Here is a 17,394-nt window from a genome sequence, read left to right as displayed (position 1 = left end):
TCCGATCTGTTATATCACAGTTTAACAATCTGGATTGCTAATAGAACCATTTATCATGGGGGCGGTCATTTGTTTTATGGAGAAGCGGCCCCGGGTCCTGTTCCCAGAGGCCTATGGAAATGGGCTGCACGTATAATGAAGCTCAAGTGAGAGTCACTTTGTTAAAAAAAAAAGGAAAAAAGAGTGGGTACGCCACGGTACGAGTCAATTAGGATGGACCCAGGTGCTTCACACGCTGCTATCTGATCCCGTCACTTCCTTCCTCCCTTATTTTCCCCCATGCAAACCACGGTAGTAAACCTTAGTTTCGACATTAGAGTGAAGAACGACGGCACCAAAATGAAAATACCGCACTGGCACTCAGTGTGTGGTTTTCTGGGCATTACCTCGGTTAGGTACATCAAGACTGGGCTCTGGCAGTTGCCCCCCTTTCCCGGACTGTACCCTCCCGTCCCAACCAAGCCTCCTGGCCCGGACCAGGACTCTGCCCGCCTGCTGCCCGCTTAATAGATTCAAATGGGCGCCTGTATTTCCTTTGACAGCGTGCATCTGTCTGCTCACGCGGGGCCGAGCCTCTGGCGCGCAGGTTCACGCCGTCTCGGGGACCTTGATGATTCCAAGCCCGTCTGTAATAACTGTAGGTATTTAGAGGGTGAATATTGGGGGAGCAGAAATGACAAAGAACGCGCCAACTGTTATTGATGCGCGTGTCAGTTTCTCCACTCGGGCCCCTCGGAGGATTAAAGTCGGCCCCGTTTGTTCCGGGAGAGATTTCCCGTCTGTTCTTATACATATGAGAGCCAGAGACGTTTCTTTAAGGCGCGGTGGAAATCTGATTTCCACTCAGATTGGGTAAATGTAGACTTATTGCCTTTTTCCAAATCCATCCGTTTCAGTCCAGGAAACACATGATGGCTGAACTTGATCCTTATTGGCCAAATTCAGAGGCTACATTTTGAACTGGCAATCAACCCATCTGGAGCACAGGAAGCTATTCTGGGTCCAGACACCTGTGTGGGTAAATAACAAAAAATATAAGGCCATTAATTACATTTCAGACCTGTGATATGCTCCTGATGTTCAAGAACACTTCTAAAAAATGCCAAAACTTTATCTTTTGCCCTGAAATCGGTCATTGAGAACAGGCACCCTATCTGGTTATTGCCTCAATATCTGAGGATTTAATGATCTTAGCAGGTTTCCAGATCTACTCAATGTGCAGCAGGACCTTTTTGGGGGGAAATCACTCCTGGAATGGATGCTTAGATGCAAAATCTGCACTTTTTTCAGACTTATTTACAGTGCAGTTGCAGTTATTTGTATCCCATGAATTTTACCTTTAAAAACTGAAGAAATCCCTCACCAATGCTAATTTTTCCCGGTGAATTCTTGCCTTTGCTCCATCGCTCCGTCTGTGTCACCAAACTGGGACGGAGCGAGCTCGCCGCGCGCCGCTAATGATGTGATTAACTGGCTTTGGTGGCTCGTGACATACATCTTGCCGAGAGTGAGCTTGTCGTCGGGGAGGGAGATTGATGGCCCCCACTCGGCGCTTCCTCTTGCTTCCTGTAAGCCTCCGCCGAGTATGGGCCGGTCCCCACAGAGAGGAACTGTAAGTACTGAGCCTGAGCCCCTCCGAGGCAGAGGGGGAGGTGGAACTAAGAGAAGCCATCCAGATACTGGTGAAAGAAATGCATAGTTGATATAGGGTATTAACAAAATTGTTGAATGGTTTGGATGTAGATTTCTGGCTGTAATACATAGAAAAGCTTCTGCATTTTCCTGATGTTTGGGCCAATTCTCTTTCCTCGGTGCGACCCGGTCTGTTTCGATCTGAGTCTCTAAACAGTGGCATTAACATGAATGAGATGAATCCTGATGCCCCCCTCCCTCACCAAGCTCCAGTATGGGGGTAGGCGATGGGTTGGTGGTGATGGTGGGTGGGGCCACTGGGCATCTAAATAGTGTTTTAGGGGAGGTGGGCTAGTGATAAGGCAGATTTCTTTATCTGGTTGCTAAAGTGTGGCTCCTTGGCGGACAGTGAGTAATTGATGGTGGCTGAGAGCGCTGGGGCCCCTCGCCGTCACCGCGAGCAGCGAGCCAGCGCAGCAAGGAGCAGAGCGCTCAGGGGGTCAGGCCCCGCTGGCAGAGAAAAATGTGACCGAGAAAGGCTCAGCAGCCACCTCCCACTCCAAAAGGACGGCCACTAATCTTCCTGAGAAGACCGAGGAGGGGAAGGAAGAGAGGAGGGCGAAGAAGAAGAAGAAGAGGAGGTGGAGGAGGAGGAGGAGGAGGAGGGGGCGGCTCTTTTCTCTCTCGTCCTGCCGTTTAAATGAGGCCCGGCCCCGGGGAGGCCTCAGAGGGGCCAGCACTCGGCACGTAAACCGTAATTCAGGCGTGCTGCTGCTGCTGCTGCTGCTGCTGGAGACAACTAGCTGCAGCACCAGAGGAGCCACAGTAATTCTAATTGCAAATGCAAACAGGGCGACTTTTTCCTCGGACTTTATATTTAATTTATCTAATGTTTAATGTTTAATGTTTAATTCTGACCGCTGCCATCAGCAACACACACGAGGATGGAGGAGAGCGGGACTATTTTTTAAATCACAGTAACGTCAGTGTAAAAAAACAAGAAGAAGAAGAAGAAGAAGAAGAAGAAGAAGAAGAAGAAGAAGAAAAATCTAATTCTGAACTGAGAGCTCAGATTTGGATCTTTTGCAGCAGCATCCATAGAATTTATTTTTTGCTTGTTTGTTTTCTCCCAGTCACTGCAGGGTTCAGGCAGCTGTTTATCACACAGAGACTTACATGTGTGCGCAATCATCCAGTCTACACACACACACACACACACACATTTTTCTTAGGTCTTTGCAAACATTTAGCTTGATGACTTTCCAAGATGCCCTCGTTTCTTTTTATTTCAAGTTTTACTGAGGGCGCGTGCTTGTGTGTGTGTGTGTGTGTGTGTGTGTGTGTGTGTGTGTGTGTGTGTGTGTGTGTGTGTGTGTGTTTGTGTTTTGGCGGACGTGTCTAAGATTACATGTTTGTTTTTGTATTTATCTTATTAATAGAAATGTGTCATGAAGCAAACTCGTAAAAAAAATATTGAACACCCTAAATGTTTATCTGGTGAGTGAAACTGGAAATCCTCCTTCTGGAAGCCTGGTGGAAGCTCACAAACTCACAAATACTGATGAAAACAGCCCTAATTAAGATTTTACATCAGCCTGTTTCATGTTTATCCCAATAACCGGCTGCAGGGTAGCCAAAAGGAGTCGCAAGCTCAACACTTTTTCTGTCTTAAGACAGTCGCCCTCTGCATATTATGGGAAGAAGGGAAGTGGGGGCCTGCAAGCATTACCAAAACATTACTTCACCAGTGCACCAAAAATATTTAAGGTTAAAGGGTGATATTAAATTGATATGTTTTAGTGAGTACATTTCAAGACACGACTCTTCTCCTAAATGCGCTGAATGCTTTTATTTTTATCGTATCGCCAGAAGAAGTTGTCTTAACCCTCTTTTATTAAGATTAACAAGGCACAGCAGTGGACAATTTGATCGACGTCGGTCCCCTTTTGACTTGGCCGCTGCGAGGTCGGTCCCGGGTCAAAGTGGCTCAGGCTAACCCCGCATTATAACCGCAAGCTCCAAGCAACGTCCAGTCCCTCGGAAACCTTTGAGGTTTTCCGCTCGTGCCGATCCCAAAAACAACAGGCGGACATTCCCGGGGATTTACCGCTGTGCCCAGCGACACACGCGGATGTTTTAGGGGATTAGTTCCCGAGCCGCCTCCACCCGACCCTGTCCCCGCTCCATCTAGTCGTGTCCGTGCCCTCCCGCTCGCTCAGAACTGCAAATGAGTTGTCGGCTGCCTCAGAAGTCACCCTGCAGTTTTAGTTGTTTTTGTTTTTGTTTTCTTTTATTGGTGGTTAGCTGCTCAAACAGAGAAAACAAAAAAAGGAAAACGGCAGAAGAGCGACTGTGTCAGAACAAAAAAAAAGTCTGCAACAAAAACTAACCCGGATTGTCATCTGATGGGCAGAATCAAAACTTTAGATTTGATTGTGTTTGAATCTGACTTGAAACATTTTTTAATTTATTTTAACAGCCCTGGTTTTTTGCACATGCAATAGAGGAAATTAACATCTGCACTAGATACACACACACACACACACACACACACACACACACACACACACAGCACAAGTGGAAACTGTGCTGCATGTGCATTCAGTTAACTTGTGACCCCGTTGGGCAAACAGAGACATCATCATCCGTGCTCCCTCTACACTTGCAGATGGCTAGACAACAGCTACTTTCAAATTACTTTTAAACAGCAGCTTTTAAATTTAAACAACTTTAAAGCTGTCTATAAAATATTATACTTTTTCAGTCGTATTTGCCTTAATTCTTTTTAAAGCAACGACTGATCTGAGATCAGCTTCATCAAGATCATTATATCCATCCAAAGGTTATTTTATTTTTTTGCTTCCATTTCTTTTTTGGGTTTGACCTGAGAAACTGCAGTCTGGTGGGACCCTCAGTGCTGTTACAGAACAAGAGAGAAAAAAAAACAAAGACAGAAACATCAAGTCCCAGTTTGTCAGAGAGGAACCAGAGGAGTATCAGATGTTTTTCCCCCCACCCCACCCCACCCCACATTCAGCTTCTCTCTGCCTGCCAGGAGATGGAAATCCCCCCCGACGATGTCTGGGCCCTTCAACGCAAACACCAACCACAAAAAGTAAACCAGGAATAAACGCGACTCACCAGTTTTATTCCAAGCTCAGTTAATTGTCCAAAGAAGGAATTAGTGGCCTGTGCCTAAGTGTACTCCTCATCATCAGTGGACAAAAACACAAAAACACCACCCACAGACATCTGTCTTCAGCCGAGAGAGGTTCGACCTGCAGCGACGACAGAGCTGACTTTTCATGTAATGATCAGCCGCCACGTCCCCAAATCACCTGGAACCCAGAATGTACATTGTGGATGTTCTTCTTCTCTAGTAAACCTACTGCGCTATAAACCTTGCAGCCAATCACGTTGGCATACATTTCAGTCGCGTAATGGTCCTGCAAAAGGCATTTTGAACGCAGTTTATTCTTACACCACGTATAACCGATATGTTCCTTTGCGACTGAAAAACTCCAAAGACGCAACGGTACAAAAACGCTGCTAAACTTTCAGAAGGGGCTAAAACAAAGAAATTCTCTGAACGGCTGTGGCCGACGATGTCGCTACCAGCCAGGAATGAGTTCTTCCCGACTCGGCGAGCCTTGCAGACGGAGCTGCCTCGCCGTCCGCAGGCGCTTCCTTACCGAGTTACGCTCAGACGACCGGAGGCGCACTAATTGCCTTGTAAGTACTGCAGGAAGCAGCTGGAGATTAGCAATAACGGCTAATTAGACGGGCTAGCGGCGGAAATCAAAGCTCGCAGGTGAGGATAAACGTGCGGCCCGGTGCGTTTGTGGAGCGGCTATAAATCTTTATGACGCGCCAGGCTGTGGCAGTTGTGGATTTTAAGAGGTCTGACGGAGCGAGGGGGCGTTGGCCGTTTTTTTTCTTCTTTTTTTTTTTTTTACACAAACCTGCCCCATTAACACTGAGACCCGCGCTTGCATCACCAGCGGCCCGTGGTGACTTTTAAAGTAGCGTGAATGTGAGTTTCTGATGTGACACTGAGGAATGTTTTCCCCTGTAAACGTGGTGAAGTAAGTGCGTCCTCAATTAGTCGGCCGCATGCCCGACACTCTGAGAGCCAATGAAACGGATTAGGACCACAAAAAAAAGAGAGTGAGAGAGCCTAGCCAGGCCTTGCAAACACTCAGACCAATCAGAATCTTGCTTCCTTTCGACAGATGAAGCCTTCAGATGAGGTTTAAATGGATGCCTGAGTGACTTAGTTGTTGTTTTTTTTGTGGGGATTTATAAATCTGCTCCCCCACCGATGTATACTTTCCTCTGTTGCTATGAAACACTATAAATTAATCATTTATTTTGAATAATTACGATTAAAATCAACAGATGACAACAGCGATGGGTCACACTGATGGATTAACTACATAATCGCTACGGTCCAAACAGCCAAAGCAAAGTTTTCCCAGTTGTGTTTTTTGTTTCTGAGAAAAACACAAGGAAAACGAGTCATGACAAAAGTGACTCTTGAGGACTCACATTGGACGGCTTTTTTAATCACCAGTTCAAACCATGAGCCAATCACTTGAATCAGTCTTGGCTATATATTTTTTTTTTTTTGGCTCAAAATCACCCCCAATTTTGCAGCGAGTTCGTTGCCTCCTTCTAAGCAACCTTACTGGCTCACTTAGTTGTTGTTGTTTTTTTTTAAGTTGCCCCACCTTCAGCCACCTTTTGTTAGCACGCCGGCCGTGCTGAAAGGAGCCCTTAGTGGGTCAGACAACAGTTGAACCCACACAGGGTCACGGTGCTGCATCCACTCCTCCCACTCAGCCCGGCTAGTGAACCCACTCTTTTATACTTTTACAAAAGGGGGGTTCTCCAGCTTCTGCACAATATCCCCATCCCTTCATCCAGAGTGAGAGAAAGAGAGAGAGAACTCTTTATCACTCCAGGACTTGTGGGAAAATGAAAAGTGCACATGAAGGATAAGCCTCAACTACAATCTTTGACCTCCAAACTTTATGAGACGTTTGGATCCCCTGGTACATTTCAGCCGCTTTACCACAAGGAAGTTTTTCTTCCCCCTTCACTGTCTAAAGGGTGGTAGAGTCAAATCCATCACTTTCTGCCTCAGACATCAATCTGTTTCCACCTACAGCAGCCGGACGCAGCAGGACGCGGGGCTGCAGGGCTCACGTCATGTCATCCGGCGGGATGTGGGCGTAATGACACGGCTCGTACTGACGGCCAAACTCGATCAACGGCTGACAGCTCGTCCGCCCGGGCCCCTGCGCAGCGCAGAGCGCGTTCACCCAGGAGGGTAACGCAAGCGGGCTGACACTGCGGGCGGCCTCTGCCCCCGCTCGCACCTCTTGCTTGGCGGGGGCTGGGCAGGGGTAGGAGGCCCAATCCCCTCAGCAGAGCTCCGGTTTCCTAATCAAGAGACTTCAAGGTGGTAAACACGAAGACTGAACCAAGTTTGACAATCTACCCTGTGAAAAAAGTCTCGACTAGAAACCTTTGCTGTTGCTCCTGTAGGTTTTAGTAATAATTCTACAAGTGTTGCATCGGGAGTTGAACTTTGGCCAAACAGCGAAGACCGAGGCTGCTGTGGATTGGCGGCATTGCAAAATCCGATAGCGGGAACCTCCCCCACACTGACTCTGCAGCCTATCAGTTTGCTTAATGCAAAGTCTACATTGGCAGGAAAGCTAATAGTTTTTCAGACTAATTGCTTCCCCCCAATGCTCTTTGTTTCGGTATCCGTTGGTGGCGTTTGTGCCCGCTAATTAACCAGAAACCAGGCCAGGCGAGTGCTGAAATGAGGTCAGGAAGATATTCATACGAGTTCGGCTCTTGTTTGCGCCATCCCCTGACTTACTACTGTGGTGATTCAGTAGTCACGTGACACTCGTTAGGCGGGAGGTTTTAGGATGAATTGCAGGAATGATGCTCCACAAAGCCTCATGTCCAAAGACTTGTTTTGTTTTAAGAAGGACTTTATTGGGGAGGGAGGACCCCTTGTGAAATGCTTCCGCACTGCTCCGGGTTTGTCCAGACGAGGCGAGTCAGCGTTTAATTGTGTGCTGTGGCCTCTTTTCCTTGTGTTCCTCAGTCAGGCACTTTATCATTACACACTGCTCTTGTTTACCAGACTCTGTGGACCTCGCCGACTCCATTCAGCGGCTGAATCGTGTGGGTCAGAGGTGACCCCGTCAGGATGAGATGTAGAAAGGCTGAAGGGCTCCAATGGCTTTAACAAGACCACCTCCTCAAGGTCCTCCTCCTTAAACAGGAAGCATGATTTGTGGTGCTCTGGAGACAGTCCGTTGTTGTACAGACCCCAAAAACCAGAATGAGTCAACAGCAGTCAACTAAAAATATGGTGTAAACAGTTATGTTGACTTCCACAAACCCTAAGAATAAATTCTAATACATAAAAATAAAAGTTTCTGATTAGTTCGGATGCAGTTGATCTCAGTGGTGGCTGTAGGCCACAGTAGATCTTCAACGCCATAAGATCCATCTTAAGGCCATTTGGCTCTTGTTTTAGTCGACCACGGGCGCAGAGAGGTCAACATACCCCACAGGCTGTAATCACACCTACAGTCCTCTTCTGGAAACCTCAAAGTTTGGCCTTACGAAAGGCTGCGGCTCAATTACAAGCCAACCGAGCAGCGTAAACTAAACCCAGCAGAGTTGGCGAGAGGCTTGTTTATTGGGGGACGAGGGGATCTTGTCGGACGCGTCATCGAAGCCACGGACAGATATTCTGTCAAAGGGATGGTGGTGGTGCTCGGGGAGAGGGGCATTCAAACAAAGTCCAGATCTTGTAATTTTGGGTGGACCTGATGGGAGCTCTGATGTGGAAATCCCCTTCGCTGGTGTTCGAGATCACAAAGAAAAAGACTGTAGTTTCATCACGCTCTGCTTTGCATCTTCTTCACATGAAACTCTCCTGAGTTGTTTGGTGGCGGTTTGCCCACATTACTTTTTGCCTTTGAAATTAAAAGCTACAAAGAAAAATACATGAAGAGGTATCTTTTATCATCCAAGGGGCAAAAAAATACCTTAAATGTGTCCATCCTGACCTGCAAAGCAGTGGGAAAGTGTTAATCAGGATTAGAAAGTCAATTCCCTTTAGGTTTGTCTCCTTTTTCTCCATTGTTTTCCCTCAATCCGTCTCCCACACGTTTCTTTTCAATGAAGAAAAAGAAAAAGTGAGGACCATTGTTGAGGGAAAGGCCATTCTGAAGTGTGTGAGAGTGCGGCCGCTCTTGTGAGGAGAATTTTGTGCAGAGTGTGGAGCCAAAGGTCGCGACCGTGGCGACGGAGCAACCACATCAGCATAAAAAAGTCTCTTAACACACAAGTGTGCGAGTTCACATCCCGATTTTTAACATTACATATATGTATGAAAGTTTTTGAGGTTGTGGGAAGGGGTGGGAATTGATAAGATTTTGTCAATATCAATGCTATTGTCGATTCTGCTTATCAATCCAATTCCTTATCAACTCTCTTAACGATTCCCTAGTAGTTCTTTGAGGGGGAAAAAGTACTTTGACTGTGTTCAGCACCAAAAGCAGCCATTTTATTTTTTTCCAAAATGTCTGCACAAGACAGCATGAACATATTTAGCTTAAACAGTGATTTAACACTGTCTGACTCTCAACAACCCAACAAAAATGCAAATTGGTTACTTTAACTTGAAAGCTGAAACCAAATGTCAGTCAATAGTTAAACACTCCTTTTCTTAGAAATGATATAAAACAGTGACAAGTCTCTTTACAAGTCTTCTCTTTAGAAAAATAGGCATGTGTGCCTAGATAACATTTTCACATTTCTGTCTGAAGGAGATGAGCATCACAGTGTCCCGGACTTCCCGCGACGTGACGTGACGTGACATAACGTGACACGACATCACATGACGCAACGCCGTGTCAGGATCGTTAAGAAGAACCAATAACATTGGAGGTGTACGATTCCGATGGAATTGATCAGTTGAAACCGGTTCTAAGTCAGAACCAGTTGACTCCCAACCCTAGATTAGAAGCTCAGTGGTTTCTCAAACAATTGATTCTCCATACTGCATATCTATTTAGAAGTAATCTCATTGTATCATAACAAAGTGTTGGGCTCAGAGTAATTAACATGCTGAATACTCTGTACATCCTGAGGTCACAGCTTTCCCCTGGATGTCTGTTCCAAACTGTTTATCAGAGTCGAAGAGGTCCGAGCAATCGGCAGAGGACCGAGGAAGTCTTTCGTGTGCCTGCTTTCCGTCGAGTGCAGCAGCCGCGAAATGTCAAACAAACACAGCCGGCAGTAAAATAAAGCTGTACTGGTGTGAGGAGGAGGAGGAGATTGAGGGGGGGAGCAGCCGGGTCAAAAAATAGAGACTGCTCTGCTCCGGCAGGTCGTGTCAGGAGAGAGGTGGAGCGTTTATCGACACGGGAGGCAGCCGTGTGCTGACGCGACAGGACGGGCCTCCGTCTATTTCCAGGGGATGGAGCTGGAGGTCCGGGGGGCCTCCTCGTGGGGTGCGAAGAGACGTCTCTTGCTTCCACCTGCGATGCATTCATCAGTGCCGCCAAGACAGGGCACATCGCTCAAAAGACCCCCCCACCACCAGCACCACCACCACCTCCGCCAACATCTGTATCTGCGGAGGCCTCCCTCCACCTCATTAGGACTCCACAACAAGAAGCTCACAGAGCTAATGTGCCAAAGTCTCCTCGCCAACCCCCCTCCCCCCACCACCACCCCCCCGCCTGCTCCAGAAGAACTGGGTCTTTGTTTAATTCACAGACGGCCCCCGTCGGAGTCGCCCCCACCCACCCCCCCCCTACACACGGCCCACTCCACCAGTCTGGGGCCGGGCGTACTCCCAGGCGTACCCTTCGGCAAGAGGTGCCAGCGGGATAATATGGATGTAAGCTGGTGGTGGTGGGTGGGTGGGGTGTGGGGGTCGGGACAGCGACAGCCACACCAGCCGCAGTTTAATTCATTGTATTCTAATTATTGCTCCCCGCTCCTGCCGCCGCCAGCGATAGCGCGCCTTTATCAAGCGGCTCGTCCACGCAGATAATAAACCTCGGCTTTCAGGTAATTACTTAATCTGGACAAACCCTACATGTTAAGCAGCGCTATTAAACCGGGGTGGACAATTAATCAGGAGTGCAGGGCCATCGCTCGCCGGGTGTAAAACCCTGGCGCTCTTTTTAAAGTGTCCAAAAGCAACACACTGACAACGCAACGAGGCGCCCGTCAGCGGCCCATCGGTGCAGTGATGCATGGAGGTTGTTAGCGTGTGGCCCTGAGACCAGGTGTCCCCAGACCGATAGCCCCCGGGAACCACCTTGCCGAAAGGAGCAGGAGTGACTGAGCAGCGAGTCAACGTCGGAGACTGAAAACCTCAAGTTCCTGTTTTTCTTCACCGCTCGAGGTTCGCTTTGAAAATAAATTAGCTACACATGTTCCCAGTTTTGCACGGCTAAGTGTCGACTGGAGGCACTCCCCCCCACACCCCCAGGCCCACCTTTTGACAGGGACTATTTCTCCAGTGGTGCTGATAGAAAAAAAAAAGCCTGCCCCGTGTTTACGTTTGCATGTTGCCGGAGCCGAGCCAACTTTCTATGCTGTAATTTCCTGCCTCGATCCTCATCGGCCGGGTGACTAAGACTGGAAAGATTTCTCGGCAAGGGCTGGGGCAGCTCTCACTGTAATTACTTTCTGGCTGTTACAGTCACCGTAAATCTCAGCAGACGACGGGGGACAGAGAGTCGCTGCTTTGTCTGACTCCAAGGAAAGGACAACGCAGGCCGATGACTATCGGCCAGATGTGGAAAAAAACAGGGTGTTGTCTTAAGTTTGTCGAAAGTGTAAAGTTTTCTCTTGAATGAACTTTGAGATAACCGCAGAGAAGTGTGAGGACAGGGACTGGCTATGAAAATGCTGCGCTGCACCCCAAGCGAAAACTAATGTTTTTGCGAGCAAAGACTTAATAGATGGCTGGAGCCTCGGGCACCGCTGTGCGCGCCCCAGGGGAGGGGCAGGGAGGGGGTTTGCGGCCCAGCCAATCAGGTGAGCGCGCAACTTTGAACTCTCATGAGCGCTCGCCTTTTGTTCTTCCTGTGGCGGCTAGAACAATGGAACTGTCTCGGTGATGAAATAAGCCTGCCTGGTCAAAAATCCGACTCCCTCCTCCAGGCTGGACACAAAGGGACGGCAGAGGACCAGCCCAACACCTGGTCTACAGGTTCACATCCAGAATCTGAATATCAAAAGATTTATTTTTAAAAGCTCCAATTTAGCCCATTTCAAGAATGGCCCGGACAATGAGAGGCGGCGATACAGCAACAGTTAAGCACTAAGTTAAACAATGTCTGTGTCAGTGTAGATGCAGCCGTGTGGTCAATGGTTTTTTATGCTTTTCCCAAATGGACATGTGAAGTAAATCCAAAAAAACATTATGAAACTTTACATGTGGTCTTTTGAGAAACTGAGGATAAAGAATTAAAAAACTTTTGGAAATGTAGCACAAAACTTTACCCTAAAAAAAATTGTTTAGGTCTTTTTGACCCATATTCAGCAGTATAAAAAGGATCACTCTCTCAAAAGACATCTAAAAGTGTAAAAATACCCAAACTGACTTGCTTTGCATACGTTATCTGATATTGATGAGTTTTTCCCACCGTGGTTCTGTTACCCCAAACTTTTATTCTTCTGTACGTCACGTTTTGCGCTGACCCAGATTCCTGCTGCTCTTCCTCCCCACACAAACCCCTCGTTTTTAGAATTCATACCCCGACTGCTTTGAAAGTACACGCTGTACTCTGGGCCCGATTCATAAACATTGTGCAGAAAATCAGACCGTGGGTAATTACGTGAGATATGCAATGAACAAGGACGTGAGTTGTGTCATGGTAGGGACGAGACGGTGCTGATACCCATTGAGATGGAGGCTGAAAGTGTTGAAAAATGGATGGTGGACAGTGCAGAGCGGTAGTGGTACGCAGGGAGGTGTTGAGAAGCAGAGATGTAAAGGCAGGACAGTGATAAATAAAGATGACAGGAAGAGGGAAAACTCCCCCTGGAGGTGTTGGTGTGATTTGTGAATGTGTATTTTCAGCTGTTCTCTCAAATTGTTACAGTCAGAGTATATATACTTCAGGTTGGGGGTCACCATAACATATTTTTCATTAGATCTTCACACTTTGTTTGTCCCATAAACTCAACATGTATCTATGCTGGAAGAATCCGGCAGCAGTCCTCGGCGGTATACAAGCACAGCCCATGTAAAGAGCACTATTTCTGCGGTACATCTGGGGACGTGGGTGGAGGGGGGGGCGCTTGTCTGTCATGCTGTCAGGGTGCAGAGTGAGAGGAATGGACCCGGAGTGCTGACTCACCCAGGTCCCGGGCCCCTGGGAGCCCCGGGTGGAGACCTGCCGTCGCCACTGCCGAAAGCAGATAATGATCCGTGGTCCTGACCTCTCTGCTCAGAAATCCCAGGTCACCCCTGCCAGATTCCCACCAGGCTGAGTGTGTGAGTGTGTGTGTGTGTGATACGACAAGAATTATGATTCATCCGGGAGATCAGCTGGCTCACCTCTGCCTCTGCTTTTCTTTTTTCCACCCATCTCCTCCTAAAGCAGCAGCTTGACACACCAGGTTGCAATTAAAAGTATCTGCGGGGACGAGACGATGAGGAAAAATGTAAATAGAAGGAAGGATATGCAAACACAGAGCATGGCGGAGTCTTCGTAGGCCGTTTTGAAAATAATGTTAAAAAAAACCTGTGAAAAATGTTAACAAGAAACATAACTCCATAAATGGCATCAAAGACTGTGTTTATATGGCGGTAAAACAAAGATAACGACGCTGTTGTTTTGGGGCTTTTTCACTAATTAGTGCTGATGTTTTCCATGTAAACTTCCCAGACCTGAGAGGAATCCACCCCGTTAAAGGAACGCACAACAAGACACGCAAAAAGAAAACTCGTAAAAGACGGAATTTTTGAAAAAAAGAAAAGAAAAAAAAAAGACTTAAATTAGGAGCAGATTTGCGTCTTTTATCACCGTCAGGTTCATCGCGCCACAAGCGGCGGAAACGTTTTGAGTTGCCAGCCAGATGGGGCACGTAAAACATGTGACTCGTGCACCATGTTAGACAAACAGGATCTGCCGCTGACCGCCGCCAGCCCCTTCTGCTTTTCTCGCTTTTATCTTTACAATCAATGCTTTATCTTTACAATCTACTCCTCTCTCGCAAGTCCCGTAACTTTGTGGAAAAAGCAACATTTACTTAACGATGGCCAAAAAGGAGTGAGAAGAAAGGTAAGAGTGCGTAAATCACGCTGAGCCCAGGGGGTGGGGGAGGTTTGTTTTGGCGTTTAGCCTCGCTGCTGTTTGGATGAAGAAAGTGCTGAAGGAAATCTTCAACTCCGTGCACCCCCCACCCCCCCATCGGACCCCACCGACCCCCCTGCACCATCCATCACCCTGCCTGGTTCAAAGAACGTCTTCCAGGAGCTTCAGGTCTTTGTCAGAAGCACCGGCTGGATGTCTTTTATGTCCAACATTGCTGGCTTTCTTGGGGACGACTTTGATTATTTATTTATTTATTCCACTCCTCCCGTGTGATAGTGCCAATATGTTACACGAAAGTGCTCAGCTCGCCCGAGATTCCCGTCGCTTTTATTGTAGGGCCCCAGTTTGCCTTTGAAATTCCTCCTCTCTTTCTTTCAAAGTCCACCTCAGAATTTTTTTTTTTTTTTTGAAGTCTCCTCTCCGCTCACGCGCTCATTCACCAACTCTGTCTGTACTTTTCTGTTGCTCCGGCAGCTCCCCACCACGTCTTCCCCACCTTCCACACGCCGATCCCGATTGACATGCGCCACCACGAGGGGCGGTACCACTACGAGCCGCACGCGCTGCACGCCATGCATGGGTAAGTCACCTCCATTTCTTTTTAGCAAAAACAGAAAAACAAAGATTTAGGGTTTTGAAAACTCACGGCAGGCTTGTCAGTTCTTTTCTGATGAAAGATGAGAATCCCTATCATTTTCCCCATCACAGTTTTCGCCTGTGATGAGAGCCGAGTGATGGCCGAGGCCAAAAGCACCAGTGGAAGACAACGCATTGACTTCCAAACTGAATAATCAATAATCGATGATACGACTGCTGTTTTCACTTGACTCTGCTGCGTTTCCATTGCGTGGCAGAGATTTGTTTGTCTTTTTTGTCCAACGGTCGGCTAAAGTTATACAAATGCAGCCCAAGTGCCACTGAGCAAGGCACACTCTACTCATCTTCCATTCAAGTTAATGTTGATTTAAATGCTGCTGACTAACCTCTAAACTCATTTTTTGAGTATCAAAATGTGACATTTACAATCTGTGATTAAAGGGGCTAAAAGGGATTAAAAAATACTATTCAATCAATCAGATTACAAAATGAAATTAGCCATAGTAAGACATGGCACTGTGGTGAGTAGTCCTGATTGCTTCAAGAGTACAATGAGTGTTGTGTTGAATACATTAAAGCTTATTTCCATAGTGTCAGAAGGCATATGTCAAATGAATGCAAACAAGACAAAAAAGTTCATTTTATCCCAAGAAAACTGGTGATTTACTTCTATGAATTTCTAATGCAGGATAAGCAAAAAAAAAAAAAAAAAGCAGAGATGGAGAAAACACATCATGTATCCGCGGCCAACTCGTTTCACACGGGGCACAATCTGTCATTGACAAAATCATACACTCAGCCCCGCAACCTGCACCTCTTCATATTCATTAATGGCTTGTTGCAGAGCTAATCTGTGTGTCGCAGAACCGTGCTGCCCCGGAGCTAGCGCCGTAATTAAACTCCCAGAGTGTAGAGGTCAGGAGCGCCGGGGCCAGTGTGCAACCACAGCGCTGGTGGCGAGTTCCACTTCCAGGTTGCTGCAGGGGTTCAATAAGAGAGCCTGATTCCATTTATTTTCTTGGGGGGGTTAGAGTGCGGCGAGCAAAATAATAAGTTTACACAAACAGGCAGGCAGAGAAATGGAACTTTGCTTAGTAGGAACAGCAGTAGTCTTGTTTCAAGTGTGTAATCGTCCCAATTGCTAATAACTTTATGAGTCCTTTTGCTGCTGCAGCGATTCAAACTGGGCACTTCCTGGTTGTGTTTTGCACTCAATAGTTTGTCATCTCTGCAGCAGCCCATAAATCGCAACCTGCGAGGCTGCGGCACACTTCTTCAGCACTTCCAACTTTTCTTTATAACAAAAGAGAAACTGGCGCAGGGGCACCAAAAAAAAGAGAAAAGAATGGGGAGGGAGTGGGGAAAAAAAGTCAATAGATTCCTCCAAATAGTACTCTTACATTTAAATTCACAGATTTGATGGTGATGCATACTTGGCGCCTGGTGGAAGCAGGGCTATTCATCACGCTGTGGCCCGGGAAAGTGGAGGGCGGGAGGGGTGTAGGGAGGCTGTCCGCGGACTCGGCCACCTTGATTAATGTGATTTGATCTTGACAGTGGACCCGTAATTCATCAAGGCCTTGATCTGCCTGTCGTTCCGCCGCGCCAAATTCACCTAATTACAGGAACATTGCGCAGCAAATTAAGTGCGGTGTCATTTGTCGCCTGCCGCGGCACTTTGTTATCCAGCCGTGGCAGCGAGTCAGAGGTCCCCTCCTTGATTGTCTAACATGACACCTCAGCGCCGTCCCCTTTATCATTGTTTGCATATACTGTAATGAGAGGGCTGGTTATTTTGTCAAGCCTGTCATAAGAAAAAGCAGCCTCTCCTTTTTCCGTCTTTTTCCGCCTTTTTCTTTGGTTTTCTTACTCCTTCCTCTCTCTGCTTCCCTCGCATGCAAGTGACAGCAGAGCTAGTAAGTGGAACTCAGGGAGGAAACACTTTTTCCTCTGAGGGGGGGGTCTAAAGACAGAACTGTTTAAGAAACTAAGTAACTGTGAAGCAAACTGATCAGCAGACTTCTTGTGTAGCATTTGATGTAAGCTTATTTTTGTATTTTTTTTTAATCAAAAACTTGTTAATGAGCTGGAGTTTTTCAAGATGGATCTTAATATCTTAGCGACTCCTCTGCCTTGAGACACTTCTCTGCGGTCTCCTGGTGTGGTGTCACAAGTCATATGACTTGGAAGTCAGTGAAAATGAAATTGTGTCGTCCGGCTTATCAAGCTGACAACACTCTTCTAGTTTATATTAAAGCACTTTTACAATCTTACAAAGCACTGCAGGCTTCAAGGCCAGCGCAATGTAACTTTTCGGTTGAGGGGTTGTTGTCCCCAAAAAAGTTGTTGCCCCCTAAGATTTAGGCGTCCACTTTGCACAGCAGACTCAGACCTACAGAGGGAGCTTTTATTCAGCAGGGTTTCAGACGGCGCGATTTGTCTAAATCAGAATACTCCCCGGGCACGACAAAGAGAGACGAGACTCTGTGTCACAGTGTAATTCATCTCTGGTGTCGCCGAGAAGCAGCACACAAAATCCAACAGATACACAGAGTGATACCTGTGCCCAAGTTTAGACCAAAAGGAGGAATTTGTAGGAATTTGTCAATGTTCATTGGGTCGATGCGATTCCTTTAAGAGCTGCTCCCACCAAAGTCATGATAAGAATGACTTTTATGAAACAGGAAATGACTCCTTTGCCTGATAAGCCAGTTAATGTACTGTACAGCACAGACTTTTCACTCTTCCCTATTCCCAAGCTTGGGCTAAATGGGTAAATCCT

General features: G+C 47.1%; 1 protein-coding gene across 1 annotated transcript in view; it reads left to right on the top strand.

Annotated features, from left to right (window-relative positions):
- Positions 1-17,394, top strand: part of LOC142903120 (zinc finger protein GLI2-like) — a 44,801-nt gene that overhangs the window by 10,661 nt on the left and 16,746 nt on the right. The window contains exon 3 of the mRNA XM_076048593.1: positions 14,490-14,595. Within this exon, the coding sequence (XP_075904708.1) occupies positions 14,490-14,595 (106 nt within the window). The remainder of the gene's footprint in view (positions 1-14,489; positions 14,596-17,394) is intronic.

The sequence above is a fragment of the Nelusetta ayraudi genome, unplaced genomic scaffold (genome assembly GCF_046127955.1).
Source record: "Nelusetta ayraudi isolate G7.1 ecotype Tasmania unplaced genomic scaffold, CSIRO-AGI_Nayr_v1 ptg000106l, whole genome shotgun sequence".
Lineage (NCBI taxonomy): Eukaryota > Metazoa > Chordata > Actinopteri > Tetraodontiformes > Monacanthidae > Nelusetta > Nelusetta ayraudi.
Note: the sequence above shows the minus strand (reverse complement) of the source record. Positions and strands in the feature narration are given on the sequence as shown.